Source organism: Bos grunniens, chromosome 1 (genome assembly GCF_055505025.1).
Source record: "Bos grunniens cultivar Pamir isolate PY7600 chromosome 1, Bosgru_T2T1.0, whole genome shotgun sequence".
Lineage (NCBI taxonomy): Eukaryota > Metazoa > Chordata > Mammalia > Artiodactyla > Bovidae > Bos > Bos grunniens.
In genome coordinates this window covers 112,638,686-112,661,284 of record NC_141165.1, presented here as the reverse complement: position 1 = coordinate 112,661,284, position 22,599 = coordinate 112,638,686, and the positions used below count along the sequence as shown (strand labels likewise).

General features: G+C 43.1%; 1 protein-coding gene across 1 annotated transcript in view; it reads left to right on the top strand.

The window, feature by feature from the left end:
* Window positions 1-417: 417 nt before the first annotated feature.
* LOC147380090 (transmembrane protein 45A-like) overlaps window positions 418-22,599 on the top strand; it is a 90,550-nt gene continuing 68,368 nt past the window's right edge. Inside the window, exon 1 of the mRNA XM_086409998.1 lies at window positions 418-571. Within this exon, the coding sequence (XP_086266124.1) occupies window positions 553-571 (19 nt within the window). The 5' untranslated portion in view covers window positions 418-552. The remainder of the gene's footprint in view (window positions 572-22,599) is intronic.

The following is a 22,599-nucleotide window of genomic DNA, read 5'->3' as shown; positions in this document are numbered from 1 at the left end:
TGGGTGGGTTGGCTTGGTGGACTGGCCCAGGAGAGAGAAGCAGAGTCATGAGTAGGCCTTATCCCCGAGGAAGCCTCCACTTTTACTGTGCTTACATATTGGCTGCCTAAGCAGGACGACTGAGCAGTTTCATAGATATTGTTAGTCAGGAGGCAGACTTGGTGAGAGTGGGCATAAAGGCTGTAAGTCCTTCTCAGGACCTGGAGAAGCACCTGCTGATGGTGGCTGGGGAGTGCTTCCCTGATTGCCAAGGACAGTGTCTACTGCTAAGCAGAGAGCGTGCATTGTGGAGTGACACTCAGTCTTGCTCATCTGATGACATTAATTACAGGGTGTTATGGGCGAGGTTTCTGTAGGTTGGGCAGAGGTGGAGGCCACTGGCAATGTGTGCCGTGCCCAGGGAGAAATGTGTGAGTGGGAGGAAGAAAAAGGATTTCTCTGGAGCTGTTCCAAGGCTGATGCTGGTGAAAGATGCTTGTCTCTCTAAAGCAATAAAGCAGCATCTGCCAGGATTGTCAGCTACTAAGAAACACATCTCCATACTCATGAGCCATGGGACATGAGGGCAAAGGTAAGAATGTGGTATATTTTAGTACTGTGTTTTCCTACTCATTGGGTTTGGTGTGCACCTGGATGTGTATATGTGTATAAAACTGACTGAAAGTTGTCAGGTTGCAGTCTATTGATTTTTTTTATTCTGTTGGCAAATTTTCAGCATTAACTAAGACTTCTTATTCCTTAACTCTTCTGCCTCAAATCTAAGGTGTTACTCAGACCATGGTTGATGAATGATTAGATGGAGAACTGGTTTGAAATGGTCAAAAGTAGTTCACCATTTCCAGAGTAGTCTTTAGTGTGAAAGGGCAAGAACTTTTCATTCACACTGACCTAGGTTGACTCTTCTGTGTATGTTTGACATTGTGCAAGTAACTTAATCTTTCTGAACTTGCAGAGTAGTATGGATTTAATGAAATAATGCTCGCAAAGAGCCTAGTGCAGCAGCTGTCTCTGGATAGAAACTCAGCAATGGTTACCTCTAGTTTATCAACTCTTTCTCTAGCTCCACTTCCCTAGCACTGGAGTCATGTCCTGCCATTCTCAACTCCCTTAATGGTGTTTCCATAGCCAACTTATTGTAGGTTGTGGCTGATTAAGACAAAGCTAAGACTAGCCTAATTTAATGATTCTATGGACATTTCATTTCATGTTAGACTCTAGCATTGTAGTTAGATAGGCAGAGTAAATGTGGGAAGGAATGTGTCTCAAATGCTGAATTCTACTTCACTTGGTGTGGAGCATTTTTTCCTTCTGAGATCTTTCAGGATGTGGCAACTAAAGCATAGGTTCTGCTATCCACTCTTTCCATTCATCCATCATCCATCCACCCATCCATCCATTTATTTATCCATCCAGCTGTCCACTCTGCCATCTACCCATTCATCCATTTATCAACCCAACATTTGTGTACTGAATCAGTGTATGCCAAGCACAGTTCTAAGAGCCAGAGATTAAGCAATAAAGAAAAACAGGAAAAAAAAATCCTGCATTCCTGAAGCATTTATTCTAGTGAGCCATGGTGCAATCAACAAAATAAATCAGCAAAGTCTGTAGTGTGTTAGATGGGGCATTGTTATGGGGAAAGTAAAGCAAGAAAAGAGGTTGGGGTTTGAGGCACTCTGCAGTTTTTCCATAGGGTGATCAGGGAAGGCCTCCCTGAGAAAGTTTTTGAGCAAAGGCTGAAAGGAGAAAAGGGGAAGAACATTTCAAGCAGGAGAAGTGGCAAGTGCAAAGGCTGGAAGGTGGAGGCAAGCCTGTTGTGCAGGGAGAAACAGGGAAGCCGGTGTGGCTGGTGGAGGAGAGGACGAGAGAAGGCTGGAGGAGTGACAAGGGCTAAATCACTTGTGGCTACGGAGGTTCTCGTGAAACCTTGAGCGTAACCGACACTTCAATAGAGTAACACTGACTCCTATGTTGAGAACAATGTGAAGGGCAGAGGTGGAAGCAGAGTCTACTTCAACCACTGTAATAACACACATCTGTATAAAAGTGGTTACAGGGAAGGGGTGAAGAGTAGACAGCCCCAGGAATATTTTGGAGATAGAGCCAACAGGATTTTCTAGTCGGTTAGATGTGAGTAGTGAGAGAAAGAAAGGAGTTAAGGATGACTCTAAATTTTAGGGAGAGGGCAACTTACCAGAAAGATAACGTTGTCATTGAGTGGGAAAAACTGGAGCAGATTTCGTCCGGGATGTTAGGAGATCTGTCTTGGATGGTTTGGGATTTGAGGTGTAAGTCAGGCACCAGAGTGGAGATACTGAATGGGAAGCTGGATTTGGGAGTCAAGAGTTAAGCAGTGAAGCCTGGGCTCAAGATAGAAATCTAGGAGTGGTGGACACGTGATGTAGTATTTACAGCTGTGAAGCAAAATGAGATACCCCAGTACTGAGGGCAGGTAGAAAAGAGTTCTAAAAACAGCCAGAGGACTTGCTAATTTTAAGGACCTGTGAGATAAAAGAAAGCAGAAAAGGAGGAAGAACCAGAGAGGAGTAAAAACAGGGGCAAAATATTTTCCAGCAGAAGGCCCTGATCCACTCTGTGAATTTCTGCTAGTGGCTCAAGTAAGATGAAGACAGAATTGGCTGTTGAATGCAGCAAATTGGGATTTCGGTGACCTTGACAAGAGAGCTAGAATCAGGTAGGTCCAGTAAAGAAGGGACAGGTTGAAGTAGGGAGAGATGAAGTTAGTGACCATTAAATTGCTACCGTCTTCCTCATTCCCAATCCAGAGGACTAAGCCCTTCACCTTCCCATTTTTCTGATTCATCTTTATCTTATTTTGCCAATTCCATTAATCGTTGTAAGCAACCTTCAATTCTTTTGGAATGGGCTGCCAAACCAGCAGAATGGGATGTTCCTCCAAACAGGGAGCCTCTGGTGGGGTGCAGAGCTCATTGTTTCTTCCCTTCACACCTGGTGGTAGAAATGTGACTACCTGCCTGATCCCGAGGTAGTGGGGGTGGGGGACAGGCACAGTTCTGCAGCATGTGGAATCTTTCTTTTTTTTTTTTAAATATAAATTTATTTATTTTAATTGGAGGCTAATTACTTTACAATATTCTAGACCAGGGATCGAACCTGTGTCTCTGCATTGGCAGAGACAATTGGTGTCTTCGGTGGATTCTTTACCAATGAGCCACCAGAGACGTTTTTGCCTACTTTTAAATTGGCTGTTTGTTTTGTTTTCCTTTCTTTTTTATTGAGATAAAATCAACAGATTACATTGTGTTAGTTTTAGGTGTATAAGATAATAATTTGATATATGTATTGGGTTGACCAAAAAGTTTGGGTTTTTTCATAAGCTGTTCTAAGTGAACATTTTTGTCCATCCCATATCTACTGAGAAATGATTACCACAAAAAACTTAGATAACATCCATCATCACACACAGGTACATATTTTTTTGTGCGAGATAAGAACTTTTAACCCCATTCTCTAAGCAGTTTTCAAATACACACTATAGTAGTATTAACTACAGTCCCCATGCAGAGTATTACATTCCTAGGTTTTATTTATCTTATGCCTGGATAGCTGTACCTTTTGACCACCTTTATTCATTTTACCCCTCCTCTCCCACTAGCCTGTGGCAATCACCAGCCTGTTCTCTGTATCTATGAGTTTATGGTTTTTTAGATTCCATGTATAATTAAGGTCACATATATTCTCACGGAGCAGTATTTGTGTATATGTCTGACTTAGCATAATGCCCTTAAGGTCCATCCATGTCATCACAAATGACAGGATTTCCTTCCTTTGCATGGTTGAATAATATTCCATTGTATGTATGTGTGTGTGTGATATGTGTATCACATCTTTATTCATTTATTTGTCAGTTGACACATATAAATTGACGCTTATATTGTTTCCATGTCTTTGCTATAATAAATAATACTCCAGGGAACATGGGGGTACATATGTCTTTCTGAGACAGCAATTTTTGTTTCTCTTGTGTAAATACTCAGAAGTGGAATTGCTATATCACATGGTATTTTTGCTTTACTTGTTCATTCATTCATTTATTAATTTCTTGCTGCACTGGGTCTTCATGGCGGTGTGCAGGCTTTCTCTAGTTGCAGCAAGTGGGAGCCACTCTCTCATTGCAGCGTGGTCTTCTCATTGCTGGGGCTTATCTTGTTGCTCAGCATGGGAAGTAGGGTGCGTGGGCTTCAGTAGTTGGGGCTCATGGGCTCTAGAGTGCAGGCTCAGGAACTGGGACACACATATATTCCACGGGACATGGAATTCTCCTGGACTAAGTATGTCCCCAGCATTTGCTGTCAGATTCTTAACCCCTGGAGCACTAGGGAAGTCCTGGCTGTCTTTTAATGTGGGATGTAGAAGAGTTTAAATCCCACTGGCAGTATTTGACAGATGCAGTACAGGTGACATTGGCACCTCTGGCTGAGGCTGGATGTGTGGGAATTAGCTTGAGCTTCCTCTATTTGGTATCAGCCCCACCTTGGCAGGGTGTATTTGGATCTCAGTTGTCAGCTGCTTTTTTAGATGACACACTTGTTTATTTATTTATTTAGTCTGAGCTAGCTGCTTCTTGGCTAGGGCTGTTATAGTGCCACGCTCACTTCAGCACGTACACACAGACCTCTGGGCTATTGACTCTTATTACTCTGTACCAGCTGGGTCTGGCCTTCTCCTGCTCACTCAGGTCACAGCAGAGCAATGGCAGCCAGAATCACTCTGACAGGTGGGACTGCTCTGACACCTGTGGGGAGTGCCCAGAGCCTCCTTGCCACATTTGGCTCCTGCACCCAGGCTCCAGGATATCTCTAAGCCATTTAGCATGACTATGAAGAGTATATCTAATCAGCTTAGTAATGTGTGTGGGGGGGTATGTTTGTTGTCAATTATTTATTGTTTCTGGATGAACAGTATTTCAATAGAAGCCTAACACCTCTAGTCCTCTCTCAGGGAACACTGTGGTTCTCTGGTTGGATCACTGACCAGCAGTGTCCAATCCTGAGTTCAGATCTGCCCTTAAGAAGACCAAGGCAGGGAGTTCCTGGTTGCCTAGTGGTTAGGACTCTGTGCTTTCACTGCTGTGCTTGGGTTCATCCCTGGTCTGGGAACTGAGAACTCATAAGCAGAGTTAAAAAAAAGAAAGAAAAACCAAACAGTGCTTGGTGAGTAAATTACCATGGGGATAATGGCCCATGGGTGCATGCTCAGTGGCTCAGTTGTGTCTGACTCTTTGCTACCCCATGGACTTTGTAGACCACCAGCCTCCTCTGTCCGTGGAATTTTCCAGGCAAGAATACTGAAGTGGGTTGCCATGGCTTCCTCCAGGGGATTGTCCCAACCCAGAGATTGAACCCATGCTTCCTGCATCTCCTACATTGCCAGGCAGATTCTTTACCACTGAGCCATCAGCTCCTTGACAATCATGCCCTCTTTTCCTTCACTTGTCACCTGGTCCATGATGCTATAATGATGGTTTTCATGAGAAATTACATGAGAATTTGCAGTTCTTAAGTGAAGTCAAGTGGGCCTTAGAAAGCATCACTACGAACAAAGCTAGTGGAGGGGATGGAATTCCAGTTGAGCTATTTCAAATCCTGAAAGATGATGATGTGAAAGTGCTGCACTCAATTTGCCAGCAAATTTGGAAAACTCAGCAGTGGCCACAGGACTGGAAAAGGTCAGTTTTCATCCCAATCCCAAAGAAAGGCAATGCCAAAGAATGCTCAAACTACCGCACAATTGCACTCATCTCATATGCTAGTAAAGTAATGCTCAAAATTCTCCAAGCCAGGCTTCAGCAATATGTGAACCGTGAACTTCTGGATATTCAAGCTGGTTTTAGAAAAGGCAGAGAAACCAGAAATCAAATTGCCAACATCCACTGGATCATGGAAAAAGCAAGAGAGTTCCAGAAAAACATCTACTTCTGCTTTATTGACTATGCCAAAGCCTTTGACTGTGTGGATCACAATAAACTGTGGAAAATTCTGAAAGAGATGGGAATACCAGACCACCTGACCTGCCTCTTGAGAAATCTGTATGCAGGTCAGGAAGCAACAGTTAGAACTGGACATGGAACAACAGGCTGGTTCCGAATTGGAAAAGGAGTACATCAGGGCTGTATATTGTCACCCTGTTTATTTAACTTCTATGCAGAGTACATCATGAGAAATGCTGGACTGGAAGAAACACAAGCTGGAATCAAGATTCCTGGGAGAAATATCAATAACCTCAGATATGCAGATAACACCACCCTAATGGCAAGAAAGTGAAGAGGAACTCAAAAGCCTCTTGATGAAAGTGAAAGTGGAGAGTGAAAAAGTTGGCTTAAAGCTCAACATTCAGAAAACGAAGATCATGGCATCCAGTCCCATCACTTCATGGGAAATAGATGGGGAAACAGTGGAAACAGTGTCAGACTTTATTTTTCTGGGCTCCAAAATCACTGCAGATGGTGACTGCAGCCATGAAATTAAAAGAAGCTTACTCCTTGGAAGGAAAGTTATGACCAACCTAGATAAGCATATTCAAAAGCAGAGACATTACTTTGCCAACAACTGTCCATCTAGTCAAGGCTATGGTTTTTCCTGTGGTCGTGTATGCATGTGAGAGTTGGACTGTGAAGAAGGCTGAGTGCCGAAGAATTGATGCTTTTGAACTGTGGTGTTGGAGAAGACTCTTGAGAGTCCCTTGGACTGCAAGGAGATCCAATCAGTCCCTTCTTAAGGAGATCAGCCCTGGGATTTCTTTGGAAGGAATGATGCTAAAGCTAAAACTCCAGTATTTTGGCCACCTCATGCGAAGAGTTGACTCCTTGGAAAAGACTCTGATGCTGGGAGGAATTGGGGGCAGGAGGAGAAGGGGACAACAGAGGATGAGTTGGCTGGATGGCATCACTGACTCGATGGTTGTGAGTCTGAGTGAACTCCAGGAATTGGTAATGGACAGGGAGGCCTGGCGTGCTGTGATTCATGGGGTTGCAAAGAGTCAGATACGACTGAGCAACTGAACTGAACTGAACTGAAGAACTAATTTCTCCCTGGGCCATTCTGCAGTAGAGGCAAGAGAGTGGGTGCCAGACAGTGGTTGTAGGCTGCTCTGGCCCCTGATCTTCTTCTTGGGATGAGGAAATATGGGCTATTTGGGGGATGACATGTTGCTCACATTGATTTATTTGCTTTTCAGGAGCAAATAACTCCTGCTGAAAACATGGGCCTTACTCTTGTGGGTTACTATTGTTTAGTTCTTTTTAATGGTACAACACTCTAATGTCCCATCTTCCATCTGAACTCACAGAAACACTCACACAAATAGGATGATCTTGGTCTGTACATTTGAGAGTTTGCAATTCTTGTCCTAGTTACAAAGTGAAATCCCTTTTTTTGACATCCCCAACCCCTGGTGCTGCTCATCTGTCTCATATAGTCTAACCCAACGATTCTCATCATTTATTTCTGTCACAGTATATGTAGAACATCACACCATGTAGATGAGAGGACTCACTCTTAGAGAACAGGCCAGGGGAGGTCTGGCTTCATAGGCTTTGGATCCCCTTACACTCAGCTGACTGCTCCTGGGCCTGAGTGCATTTGTATTTCCTTCTGTCACAGCTGTACCCATCAGGGGCACACCAGTGTGCTGCATCAAAGGTTAGAGGTTCAGGTCCAAGACCTAGTATAGACCACTATCTCAGTGCAGTCAACATCTATAAACATCTTTTAAGGTGTCTAGAAACATCTCTCAACATACTTACCCAAGTGTTGTGAGTTAGGGAGAACTAAGTTCCTGTGGTCCTGCCCCTTGCTCGGTACAGTTTGCCACCATCTGCCATTCTAGACATGGATGGATGCCAACACTTCCTGTCCCCTGTCCCTTTCAGGTTAGCGAGCCTGGGCTCCTTGCCTCTGTGGCCACATTGTGATGCTTAGCAGGCTTCTTCCTACTCACTACTTTATTAGGTATTTCACCATTTCCACATATTCCTGCCCCCTGGGAGCTAACATGGGGCTAGTTCCAGATTTGCTACATCTTCTGCACAGCTTAGAGCAGAGGTCCCCAACCCCTAGGCCATGGTGCAGTACCTGTCTGTGCCCTGTTAGGAAATGGGCTGCAAAACAGAAGGTGAGCGGTGGCCAAGGAGCGATGCTTCATCTGTATTTAAAGCTACTCCCCATTGCTTGCATTACCACCTGAATTCCACCTCCTGTCACATCAGAGGCAGCATCGGATTCTCACAGGAGCACAATAAATGTAATGTGCTTAAATCATCCTGAAACCATCCCACTCCCGCCCATGGAAAACTTTCCTGTGAAACTGGTTCCTGGTGCCAAAAAGGTTGAGGACTGGTGGCTTCTTATGAAATGGTTGAAGGCATCACCAGATGCTCTGTGGAGACTGTCTGCTCCTGTCACTATGACAAATACCCTGACTACTGGTCTGTTGGGATGCCAATGTTCCAAGAGCACTCTAGTTCTCTTTTAACACTTAAGACTATGTGGCACTGGGTATTGCTTCTTATACTCAGACAGAGCTATAAGCATACTCACCGACCCAACCAATCATTTATTTACCTGTTTAACAACTCATTCAATGAATGCTGGGCAATGAGAATGTAAAGACAGAGACATAGATCTTGCTTTTTAGAAGCTCACAGTGCAGTGAGAGAGACCCTAGATGTGTAATGATGGCATTCAGGAAATTTCCATGAGAGTGCCTTGGGAACACAGAATAGGGTTCCACACACGGTGGATCAGGGAGAGTGCTTGATTGAGATGAAATGACTGTTGAATGGAGTTTTCCTATCTCTTTCTTCCTCCTTTTTTCTTGAACTGAGCCATGCAGGATGTATGTCATTGGTTGAGGGAAGGAAGGGTTCCAAGCAGCAGTAAGACTGTAGAGAGCTAAGGAAGCATGTTAGAGAGTTTGGAATATTTGGGGAACTTTAAATGCGACTATTTTGTTTGAGCATAGCGGAGTGTTAATGGATAGCAGCAGTGGGATAAGAATCCCTCTAAAATAAGTTTGAAGGGTGAAGGGGACATTCCCATGTGAACCTGCAATGGTCAGAATATATTTTTGAAATGAGAGTGTCTATGAGGTTCAAGGTAATATCTTACAGGAGCTGGGCTTTCTCACCTGGAGGAGAAAAAGTATAAAACAGTGTGGCCTGGACAAACTAGCTAGCCTTTCAAGTTACTGACCTATAAGGAAAATATTACCTCATGGAATTGAGAGGATTCTATAGAGATCCAAATGGGTGGATGCTCAAAAAATATTATTTTTCCTCTTTGTCCCCTTTGGACATAGGCTTTGGATTTGAATATTGGTTCTGTCACAACATTATTGTGATAGGTGTTGTAATCCTTATGAAATTCATCTCTTTATCATTATCTTTTTTGGACATCTTTTTTGAGTGTTAGTTCTAAAAGGTCTTGTAAGTCTTCATAGAATCGTTCAACTTCAGCTTCTTCAGCATTACTGGTTGGGGCATAGGCTTGGATTACCATGATATTGAATGGTTTGCCTTGGAAATGAACAGAGATCATTCTGTCGTTTTTGAGATTGCATCCAAGTACTGCATTTTGGACTGTTTTGTTGACTATGATGGCTACTCCATTTCTGCTAAGGGATTCCTGCCCACAGTAGTAGATATAATGGTCATCTGAGTTAAATTCACCCATTCGAGTCCATTTTAGTTCACTGATTCCTAGAATGGCAATGTTCACTCTTGCCATCTCCTGTTTGGCCACTTCCAATTTGCCTTGATTCATGGACCTAACATTCCAGGTTCCTATGCTCTTTACAGCATCGGACCTTGCTTCTATCACCAGTCACATCCACAGCTGGGTATTGTTTTGCTTTGGCTCCATCCCTTCATTCTTTCTGGAGTTATTTCTCCACTGATCTCCAGTAGCATCTTAGGCATCTACCAACCTGGGGAGTTACTCTTTCAGTATCCTATCATTTTGCCTTTTCATACTGTTCATGTGGTTATCAAGGTAAGAATACTGAAATGGTTTGTCATTACCTTCTCCAATGGACCACATTCTGTCAGACCTCTCCACCATGACCCACCTGTCTTGGGTGGCCTCACATGGCATGGCTTAGTTTCATTGAGTTAGACAAGGCTGTGGTCCGTGTGATCAGATTGGCTAGTTTTCTGTGATTATGGTTTCAGTGTGTCTGCCCTCTGATGCCCTCTCACAATACCTACCGTCTTACTTGGGTTTCTCTTACATTGGACGTAGGCTATCTCTTCACGGCTGCTCCAGCAAAGCGCAGCCGCTGCTTCTTACCTTGGATGAGGGATATCTCCTCAAGGGCGCTGCTCCTGACCTTGAACGTGGGGTAGCTCCTCTCAGCCGCTCCTGTGCCAACAGAGCCTGGCGCTCTCCTATTCATTATAGGGGACTGGAATGCAAAAGTAGGAAGTCAAGAAACACCTGGAGTAACAGGCAAATTTGGCCTTGGAGTACGGAATGAAGCAGGGCAAAGGCTAATAAAGTTTAGCCAAGAGAACGCACTGGTCATAGCAAACACCTTCTTCCAACAACACAAGAAAAGACTCTACACATGGACATCACCAGATGGTCAACACCGAAATCAGATTGATTATATTCTTTGCAGCCAAAGATGGAGAAGCTCTATACAGTCAGCAAAAACAAGACCGGGAGCTGACTGTGGCTCAGATGATGAACTCCTTATTGCCAAATTCAGACTGAAATGGAAGAAAGTAGGGAAAACCACTAGACCATTTAGGTATGACCTAAATCAAATCCCTTATGATTATACAGTGGAAGTGAGAAATAGATTTAAGGGACTAGATCTGATAGACAGAGTGCCTGATGAACTATGGATGGAGGTTTGTGAAATTGTACAGGAGACAGGGATCAAGACCATCCCCAAGAAAAAGAAATGCAAAAAAGCAAAACGGCTGTTTGAGGAGGCCTTACAAATAGCTGTGAAAAGAAGAGAGGTGAAAAGCAAAGGAGAAAAGGAAAGATATAAGCATCTGAATGCAGAGTTCCAAAGAATAGCAAGGAGAGATAAGAAAGCCTTCCTCAGTGATCAGTGCAAAGAAATAGAGGAAAACAACAGAATGGGAAAGACTAGAGATCTTTTCAAGAAAATTAGAGATACCAAGGGAACATTTCATGCAAAGATGGGCTTGATAAAGGACAGAAATGGTATGGACTTAACAGAAGCAGAAGATATTAAGAAGAGGTGGCAAGAATACACAGAACTGTACAAAAAAGATCTTCATGACCCAGATAATCACGATGGTGTGATCACTCACCTAGAGCCAAACATCCTGGAATGTGAAGTCAAGTGGGCCTTAGAAAGCATCACTATGAACAAAGCTAGTGGAGGTGATGGAATTCCAGTTGAGCTATTTCAAATCCTGAAAGATGATGCCATGCAAGTGCTGCAGTCAATATGCCAGCAAATTTGGAAAACTCAGCAGTGGCCACAGGACTGGAAAAGGTCAGTTTTCATTCCAATCCCAAAGAAAGGCAATGCCAAAGAATGCTTAAACTACTGCACAATTGCACTCATCTCACAGGCTAGTAAAGTAATGCTCAAAATTCTCCAAGCCAGGCTTCAGCAATACGTGAACCGTGAATTTCCAGATGTTCAAGCTGGCTTTAGAAAAGGCAGAGGAACCAGAGATCAAATTGCCAACATCTGCTGGATCATGGAAAAAGCAAGAGAGTTCCAGAAAAACATCTACTTCTGCTTTATTGACTATGCCAAAGCCTTTGACTGTGTGGATCACATAAACTGTGGAAAATTCTGAAAGAGATAGGAATACCAGACCACCTGACCTGCCTCTTGAGAAATTTGTATGCAGGTCAGGAAGCAACATTTAGAACTGGACATGGGACAACAGACTGGTTCCAAATCAGAAAAGGAGTACATCAAGGCTGTATATTGTCACCCTGCTTATTTAACTTATACGCAGAGTACATCATGAGAAATGCTGGACTGGAAGAAACACAAGCTGGAACCAAGATTGCCGGGAGAAATATCAATAACCTCAGATATGCAGATGACACCACCCTTATGGCAGAAAGTGAAGAGGAACTCAAAAGCCTCTTGATGAAAGTGAAAGAGGAGAGTGAAAATGTTGGCTTAAAGCTCAACATTCAGAAAACGAAGATCATGGCATCTGGTCCCATCGCTTCATGGGAAATAGATGGGGAAACAGTGGAAACAGTGTCAGACTTTATTTTTCTGGGCTCCAAAATCACTGCAGATGGTGATTGAAGCCATGAAATTAAAAGACGCTTACTCCTTGGAAGGAAAGTTATGACCAACCTAGATAGCATATTCAAAAGCAGAGACATTACTTTGCCAACAAAGGTCCGTCTAGTCAAGGCTATGGTTTTTCCTGTGGTCGTGTATGGATGTGAGAGTTGGACTGTGAAGAAAGCTGAGCGCCGAAGAATTGATGCTTTTGAACTGTGGTGTTGGAAAAGACTCTTGAGAGTCCCTTGGACTGCAAGGAGATCCAACCAGTCCATTCTGAAGGAGATCAGTCCTGGGTGTTCATTGAAAGGACTGATGCTGAAGCTGAAACTCCAATACTTTGGCCACCTCATGTGAAGAGTTGATTCCTTGGAAAAGACTCTGATGCTGGGAGGGATTGGGCGCAGGAGGAGAAGGGGACTACAGAGGATGAGATGGCTGGATGGCATCACCGACTCGATGGACATGAGTTTGTGTGAACTCTGGGAGTTGGTGATGGACAGGGAGGCCTGGCTTGCTGCCATTAATGGGGTCAAAAAGAGTCAGACATGACTGAGTGGCTGAACTGATCTTTATCTTATCTTTAAAAATGGGAATGATAATCAAGAGGTTTAACATAATTGGAGCATGCAGAATGTATTAGGTGTTGGCACATAATAGGAAGAGGTCATTCATGGTGAGTCACTCTCTCCCCTCCCTTCCTGCATTTACTGTTGAAATTTGTGAGGCTAATGAAACTCAGATACCAGGCATAAGAAGAGGACTTAGCAGTTTAACCTCTAGTTAACAAGTATCATCTGGAGAGCTAACAAACTGTCTACTTAAACAAAAATGTACAACATGCGAGATGTGAGTTTGAGCTTTGTCCCTGGTGACTCAGTTGGTAAAGCGTCTGTCTACAATGCGGGAGACCTGGGTTCGATCCCTGGGTCGGGAAGATTCCCTGGAGAAGGAAATGGCAACCCACTCCAGTACTCTTGCCTAGAAAATCTCATGGACGGAGGAACCTGGTGTCCATGGGGTCACAAAGAGTCGGACACGACTGAGTGACTTCATTTTCACTTTCAGGATCTTACTGAGGGCTTCCCTGGTGGCTCAGAGGTTAAAGCATCTGCCTGGAATGCAGGAGACCCATGTTCGATCCCTGGGTCGGGAAGATCCCCTGGAGAAGGAAATGGCAACCCACTCCAGTACTCTTGCCTGGAGAATCCCATAGAGGGAGGAGCTTAGGCTACAGTCCATGGGATCACAAAGAGTCGGACACGACTGAACGACTTCACTCACTTTCACTTACTGAGGCTATAGTCTAGTTTGGAAAATAGCCTCACAGTGGGTCTGAGAAACTGCTTCAAAGAGGAGCCAGGAGATGTATATATACTTTGTTGTTGTTCAGTTGCCAAGTTGTGTCTGACTATTTGCAACCCCATGGACTGCAGCACACCAGGCTTCCCTGTCCCTCAGTATCTTCCAGAGTTTGCCCAAGTTCACATCCACTGAAATAGTGATGCCATTCAACCATCTCATCCTCTCCTGCTCCCTTCTCCTCCTGCCTTCAATCTTTCCCAGCACCAGGGTCTTTTCCAACCAGTGAGCTCTTCACATCAGATGGCCAAAGTATTGGAGTTTCAGCTTCATCATCAGTCCTTCCAATGAATATTCAGGGTTCATTTTGGTTAAGATTGACTGGTTTGATCTCCTTGCTGTCCTAGGGACTCTCAAGAGTCTTCTCCAACACCACAGTTCAAAAGTATCAATTCCCTGGTGCTCTGCCTTCTTTATGTTCCAGCTCTCAAGTCCATACTTGTGAGGCTGGATGCATACATACAGACCTTGTCTGCAAAATGATGTCTTTGCTTTTTAATGCACTGTCTAGGTTTGTCGTAGCTTTCCTTCCAAGAAGCAATTGGCTTCTAATTTTATGGCTGCAATCACCATCTGCAGAGATTTTAGAGACCAAGAAGAAGAAATCTATCACTGCTTCCATCTTTTCCTCATCTATTTGCCATGAAAGTGATGGGACTGGATGCCATGATCTTAGTTTATATATATATATATATATATATATATATACACACACACAAATTTATATATATACACACAGATATATATATATTTATATATATATATATAAACACACAAATATATATATATACACAAAATTGTTTTGTATATATATATACACACAAAAAATATATATGTGTGTGTATATATATATATACACAAAAGCAGACTTATTTATATATATAAAAGCAGACTTTGATATAATTGAAGCCGAATCTCTAGGAATTGAGGTCCAGGCGTTAGTTATTTTTTATGAGCTCTTCAGGGCATTCTCTGGTGCAGCCAGGATTGAGAAGTAGACAATACTAAGCCCTTGAGTTTTCATCAGTGATGGAATCTGAGAGTTTAAAGAGGCTCCTTCTGCTGCCAAAATCTGGCTGTCTGTGTGCCGATGACAAACAAAAGTACGGAAACAGTTATAGAGGAGAAAGAAAGGGTAGCTTTATTCCTTTGCAAGGCAAGGAGGGAATGCATCAGGCTAGCACCTCAACTGTGCCCACCTCCCTGGGAAATAGGGAGAGGTGTTATAGTTTGATGTCTTTGTCAGCGGTATATGATAAGGATCAGGGCAGTGGCGGTTTTACATTCTTCTTTCTTCTGCAAAGTTCTAACACAGCCATAACACTGGGTTTGGTCATCCTTGAGGTTATTGGCCTGTGACTTCCTTTCTGAAGAATGCTGCAAGGGAGTGTTACAAGGGTGTGTGGGGAAAGAATGCAGGTGCAGGATGCCTAGGGTCAGAGAGTGATTAAGAAATTAACTTTGGGAAGGACAAGTCTAGTTATGTGCACCAAAGATTAGAAACAGTCAAAGTAAAGCTAGGATTGCTTAATTCCTACAGGCCTGTTCTGGGGGTTTCTATACTCATTCCTTTGTTTTCCTTGTTTGTTAGCACAGGAGGCCTGGGGTCAATCCCTGGGTTAGGAAGATCCCCTGGAGAAGGAAATGGCAACTCATGCCAGTATTCTTGCCTGGGAGAATTCCATGGACAGAGGAGCCTGATGGGCTCCAGTAGGGTTGCAAAGAGTCAGACAGGACTAAGCAACTAACATTTTCACTTTCACTTAGCAGAAAAACCCAGTTCCCATTTCTGTTGTAACATTTCTATTTCTGTTCTCTTCTCCCCCCACCATCTGGTAGTGATTTTTAAAGTTTTTACTTTTATGATGGTCAGAGGCCCTCCTTCTGACTGGCATTCCTAACAGGGTATGACAATCTGAATAACGTCCCCCTTCCCCAGCCCCAAAGATGGGCCAATCTCTGGAAATTAGAGTGTGTTTCCTTACATGTATTGGGGACGACAGAGGATGAGATGGTTGGATGGCATCACTGACTCATTCGACATGAGTTTGAGCAAGCTCTGGGAGTTAGTGATGGATAGGGAAGCCTCGTGTGCTGCAGTCCATGGGGTCTCAAAGAGTCAGACACGACTGAGCGACTGAACAACAACAACAACAAAATATATTGGAAAGGAAACACTGGACCTCTATGCATTTTAGATTTTCAACTGGTATTTTTAACAAAAAGATTAACAGGAGGAAAAACTAACAATCTTTGTTGTTTTTGTTTAAACACGTGCAGCACATATCATGCAGAAGAAACCTCAATGAAAAATAACTCAAAGTGGCAGCTTAGAATTCTGACTTATAGAGCATCTTCAACAAAAAACAATAAATTTGTAGAGAAATGATAAGACAAAAGAAAGCAATTTTGGTTTTCAAGGGCTGTGAACTGTGGAAATATAAACATATGGGAGGGAACTAAGATTTGTTTAAGTTTGGCTAAGATTTGTTTGCAGATTCCACTTGCCACCTCTGCGCTGATTAGAATCTGTTTCTAGTGAAAGAATGTATATCCTGCCTCTAGGCAGAAAGGAGGGAAAAGAAAAATCTTTTCCTCCATTGGCTGCTTCTTAATTTCCTTCAGCTCAAAAATATTTTTATGTCAAATAGGCATACTTTGGGATGGTGTATTCTAGTTTCCTTTAGTTCCCAATTTGTAGCTTTATTTTTAGAAAGTGTCACATGTTTTTAGAAAGTGTCACATGACCAACCTAGATAGGTTATTAAAAAGCAGAGACATTACTTTGCCAACAAAGGTCCGTCTAGTCAAAGCTACGGTTTTTCCAGTAGTCATGTATGCATATGAGAGTTAGACCATAAAGAAGGCTGAGTGCTGAAGAATTGATGCTTTTGAACTGTGGTGTTGGAGAAGACTTTTGAGAGTCCCTTGAACAGCAAGAAGATCAAACCAGTCAATCCTAAAGGAAATCAGTCCTGAATATTCATTGGGAGGACTGATGCTGAAGTCAAAACTCCAATACTTTGGCCACCTGATGCGCAGAACTGACTCACTGGAAAAAACCCTGATGCTGGGAAATATTGAAGGCAGGAGGAGAAGGGAACGACAGAGGATGAGATGGTTGGATGGCATCACCGACTCAACAGACATGAGTTTGTGGCTCAGATGGTAAAGCGTCTGCCTACAATGCAGGAGACCTGGGTTCAATCCCTGGGTCGGGAAGATCTCCTGGAGAAGGAAATGGCAACCCACCCCAGTATTCTTGCCTGGAAAATCCCATGGGTAGAAGAGCCTGTTAGGTTACAGTCCATGGGGTCGCAAAGAGTCTGGAAATGACTAAGCGAATTCACTTTTCACTTTCTTTCACTTGAGCAGCTCCTGGAGTTGGTGTGGACAGGGAAACCTGGCGTGCTGTAGTCATGGGGTTGCAAAGAGTCAGACACAACTGAGTGACTGAACTGAACTGAACATATTAAAAGCTGAATTGGGTTACAAGTTGTGAGATAAGAGATCAGCACAGGGGGAGAAAAATATAGACAGAAACAAGCAGAATAGAGTGAATTTAAGAACACTATTTTCTGTTTGATTGAGTCGGTCTGTTAATTTGGTAATAGGTCAGTTTGGTTCAACAGTTGTGTCTCATTTCAGAAGGTGATGTTTGCGTGGGTTTCCACTATATGATCTGAGCAATCAGGGATTTAGTAAGAGGCATTTCTATAGAAACAAAAGGAAAATGAAGTTTAATGGTTGGAGTAGACTATAAAACTATTTTTGAGTCCAGATGACAGCCAACTGAGCAGATTTCAAGATATTGAGCTCAAAGTATGTTTTGCAGTTTGAATGTCTCTGAGGCTGTCATCAGGTGTGTTCCAGTGAACCTTCTGAGTGACCTACACAACAACAGGCATGAAGGTTGTTCATACATGAGCTGTTGTGGGTGATATTTCTGTTTATATCAGGTTGTCTAGTTTCAGTCATTTTGGGAAACTGCCCTTTGGGAAAAGGGCAGTTTTATTTCTTAGTGATTTCTTAGTGATTACAAGTCAGAAGGGTAGGAGAAAAACTGGAAATGTTAGCTTGGAGAGCTGTGACCAGATATTTTCAGAATCTAAAAGAATTTGGGATCCACTTTGATTCACAGGTAAATAACAAAACCTCAATGATAGTGAACAGGACTAGGGTCCAATATCCATAAAGTTGTGTCATAGTTTTCCATTGAAACATCATTTTTTTATCTCTACGATCACCCCCATTTTTTACCAAAGAGATAATAAGACAAATTGCTTTGCTGCTGCTGCTGCTGCTGCTAAGTCGCTTCAGTCGTGTCCAACTCTGTGCAACCCCATAGACGGCAGCCTACCAGGCTCCCCCGTCCCTGGGATTCTCCAGGCAAGAACACTGGAGTGGGTTGCCATTTCCTTCTCCAATGCATGAAAGAGAAAAGTGAAAGTGAAGTCGCTCAGTAGTGTCCTACTCTAGCGACCCCATGGACTGCAGCCTACCAGGCTCCTCCATCCATGGGATTTTCTAGGCAAAAGGACTGGAGTGGGATGCCATTGCCTTCTCTGATTGCTTTGCTAAATAAGTCTAATTTCATTAAACTTGGTCTGATTATTAGCATAAATGAAGCAAGAATAGACACTGATCATGTAAGCTCTTTTAAGTCTGTTTTGCTAGAATTTTTGATAAAGAATATAAGATTACTCTGGAAGCCAAGTCAAGGGCTCACTTGCATTGCCTGTAGATTTAGGTGAATTCCTCTCTTCTTGAGATGTAAGATGCCATAAGTTGTTGGGTCTACTAGGAAATGACTTTGCATTCTCATTGGTTAGGCTGGGAACCCTATAAACAAGATACCAGATAGTTTTTTGAAAGGAGGCTGTAAAGGCTCCATAAAGTCAATCTTAGTTTTTTAAAAAACTGTCTGGTCATGTCTTAGTCTAAATACATGACCAGACAGTTTTAAAAAAACTAATTAACATTAGTTATATTAGTTTATATTCTCAAATATAACATTCCAGTCAAAGTCCTGGTAATATAACCAGTATTGCCCACTGTGTCCTGTAATAAGGAAAACAGGTTCTCCCTCAGTCTATGCAAATAACTATATTACATAATTATATGCAAATAGTTTTATTTTCTTATAGTGAAAATAGGAACACTCAGTAAGAGTTTCTAAATTCTTGAGGGATCAGGTAGAAAGAAAATTTTGTTTACAAAGATATAATTTACCAATATAATTTAATTTGCTTTAAATTATTAATAGGTGGATAAGAAAGAGAAAAGTTGGCTCTCCAACTAAAGTTGTATTCCTACCTCAACACCTCGTTTCTCAGATTCATTGACCTAGCATGTGGTCAGTAGAGAGAGCTTGGACTCGATAACAAATTTGGCTTAGCCAGCCAGGAGTCCTGCTGCTTGTGGCTAGCTGGCCCTGGTCAGGGAGTACTGTTGTAAGACCCTAAGCATCTACCAGGACTATTTGTCCTGAGGATCCTTCCTTCAAGATATCCTGAAGTGGCACTGGCTGCACAGTGCTTGGCAGTTGGTATAAGAAACTGACAAAACAAAAGTCAATTTCATTGGTAGGTTCCTATGCGTATGTGCTCAGTCATGTCCAACTCACAGTGACCCCATGGACTGTAGCTCACCAGGCTCCTCTGTCTGTGGGGATTCTCCAGGCAAGAATACTGGGTGGGTTGCCATTTCCTCCTCCAGGGGATCTTCCTGACCCAGGGATGGAACCCACTTCTCTTATGTTTCCTGCATTGCAAGTGGATTCTTTACCACTGAGTTACCAGGGAAGCCCCTTGTTCTACCCGCTCTGGTAGCCAGTTCAGCCAGTTTGTTTATTTGTGGTTTTGTGTATCCTTTGTGTTGCAAGTTGATGAACCCAATTTTATAGGCTAAGTTGCTCCAGTATACACATCAAAAATGTATTTCCCCCTCAGTCTGGGCTTTTCCTTTACAAGACAAGCCAATTTGTTTGGGGCACCCTGTTGGAGGTGGGGAGATTTTGTTGGATTCTACCTGAGTGTGAACCGGTTCATTGGGGAGCTAGTATCGTGTGGTGAGCTACCTGGCTGGAATTAGTTCTTTTTTTTTTTTTTCTTTGTAGGGTAAATTTATTTACCTGAGTTGGGAGCTGGTTCATCTGTGCATTGATGCAACCTGTTTGTGCCATTTTTGTTGAGATTTACCTATGTCTTTTGTGTTTTCGTGTTACCAAACTTATAAAAATGGGAAATATTTCATCTATCCCATAGGATAGCTCTTTGGGGGAGCATATTAGATATGTTAAGATCAGAAGGCCCCTGAGTGACTCAAGTATACAATCTCATAGTTAGCAGTGCTTTGCCAAGGAGAGGAACACTGATAATGAACAGGCCTGGGGTCCCCCTTGGACTTGAGACATCCAATTATAATTTTCCCTACAGGGGCCCCAGGTAACTTTGGCAGTGAGAGCTTCAGCTCCAGTTTGGAAGCTCTCCCAGTGAAGTAAAACTACAACATTTTAGAGAAACATCCAAGGCTTAGTGGGACTTGGAGTCACATTTGGGGCATTCTTGCCAGTTGGTTTTTGGGTTTCTGGGCATATTTTTGCTATTTGCTTTTTTTTTTTTGGTGATTTCCTGTTAGTGTGGTTCGGTAACACACAGACCTCTGGTACTAACTGCTCAAGGTAAAATGAAAAGTACTTATTGTAAGGCTGGTTTCTTAGCAGAAGGCCTTCTCCCCTAGGCTATAGTAGGAGGGGTGAAGCTTTGCAAGAGGGGTGGATGGGTGTGTCAGTCCTTTGGTTTCATGGAGGTGGCCATTGATGCTGAAGCTCCAATACTTTGTCCACCTGCTGCACGGAACTGACTCATTGGAAAAGACCCTGATGCTGGGAAAGACTGACGGCAGGAGGAGAAGGGGATGACAGAGGATGAGATGATTGGATGGCATCAACGACTCAATGGACATGAGTTTGAGCAAGCTCTGGGAGTTGGTGATGTGCCGGGGTCCAGCCCCGGCTGATCCAGGAAGTTTGAAGGGGAGATGGCGTCAGCGATTACCCTGGCTTTATTTAAATATTCATCAAAGATATAAAGAGTAATAGAATGAGGATAGCTCAGTAGGAAAATTCAGTGGAGAAAAGAGGCTGAGTAGCTTGGTTTATGAGGAAAATCAATACAACCTGTGACATCAGGTTAGCTCTGACCATGGAGGCCGCAGGTGCCCTCTCGAATAGCAGAAGGTGCCCCGCCTTAGGCACCTTCTCGAGTGGGTCTTAGAAGCCCAGGCAAATAAATGGTCACAGAGGACCTCTGCGCTCCAGATGGAGACTCAGCCAGAATGTGAAAGAAAGAATGACATGGGGAGACCAAGCTTCAGTGAGCAAGGCCCATAGCTTTATTTTCAACAGGGGCTTTTATACCCTAAGTTGCGCATAGAGAATAACAGGGGGTGTGAAATCATGCAAAGTCAGCAGTCTCTGATCCTTATTGAGACCAGGCTTTCTTTTCTGTAAATTATCGTATACAAATGGTTTAGGTAATTTACATCATCTTCTGGCCAGAAGGCCTGTTAACATTTTATGACTCTGATAAAGGTTTGTCAACCATAAGACTTATTTCTCTAAGAGTAATTATTTTAATGTTTGGCACTATCCTCCAAAGGTGTTAGATAAAGTTGCATTCCTATAGGGCAGAGGTGCAGTGGGTTTACAACAAAGGAAAGAATTTATTACCTTAAGGGTCTAAAGTTGCTAACACCAAGGCCACTACTTATTTTTTCTACATACCAACTATATTAATTAATACACATTCAAGGATACAATACAGGGGATGTGGAAACTTGGCAGCAAGCATTGGCTCATCAATGAAATCTTTTACTAGTTTTATTCTGACAGTTTATAAGTCTCTGAGAGGCTCTAAGCTATTTGAATATCTTAGGCTTCCCATGCCTCTCGCGGCTGAGAGACTGTGAACAATCATGTGCATAGCTGTAGGAGTCCAGGTAAACTTGTCAGGCGAGTTAGAGAGCTATCTGAGGGGTTTGGATTTAAACACTCCTATTATGCCGAGGAACTTTATTAACTGGAGCTGTAAGTTAACTCCTTTTCAGAGAGAGCGAGATGGTGGTGGGGGACAGCCCCCGTAAAGTCAGAGGTGAAAGCACAAAGCAGTAAAGTAGGCAGACTCTGGTTTTGGGGGTAGATGCTCGAGAATATCCAGGGGGACTCGTGAGGCTCGATCCCACCTTTGCGTATGCCGAGCCTCCTTCCTCATGACCTTTGCCACAGGTGGAGCTCCTCACGCTGGCTCCCGGCAGTGATGGACAGGGAAACCTGGCATGCTGCAGTCCATGGGTCGCAAAGAGTCAGACACCACTGAGTGGCTGAACTGAAGACAAATAGAAATCCTAAATGTTTTTTTCCCTGTGAATATTTAGCTGTCTAGTTGAGCGAACTTGACTTGTTCCATCTGTGAAAAACCCAATTTTAATCCAACCTCTTTTGTAAACGTATAGGTTTTACACTGCTGTACCTGACTCAGGATTAAAGTCTTGAAATAAGAACTGAGATCTCACTGTTTGTGTGTCTGTACATGTCTTTGTCTTTGGATAACATTGCCGTGGTTGATCTGTAAGAGAGCTCTATTTAATTGGCTTAAACAAAAGTTAGCACTTACAAACCAAACGATTCTAAATACAAGAGAAATTAAGCAAAGTAAATTTCAGGTTCACATGAATGGGAAATATTCAATACTAGGCTTCCTGGGTGGTGCTAGTGGTAAAGAACTCGCCTGCCAATGCAGGAGATGTAAGAGACGTGGGTTCGATCCCTGGGTAAGGAAGATCCCCTGGAGAAGGAAACAGCAGCCCACTCTAGTATTCTTGCCTAGAGAATCCCATGGACAGAGGAGCCTGGCAGGCTACAGTCCATGGGGTCATACAGAGTCAGACATGACT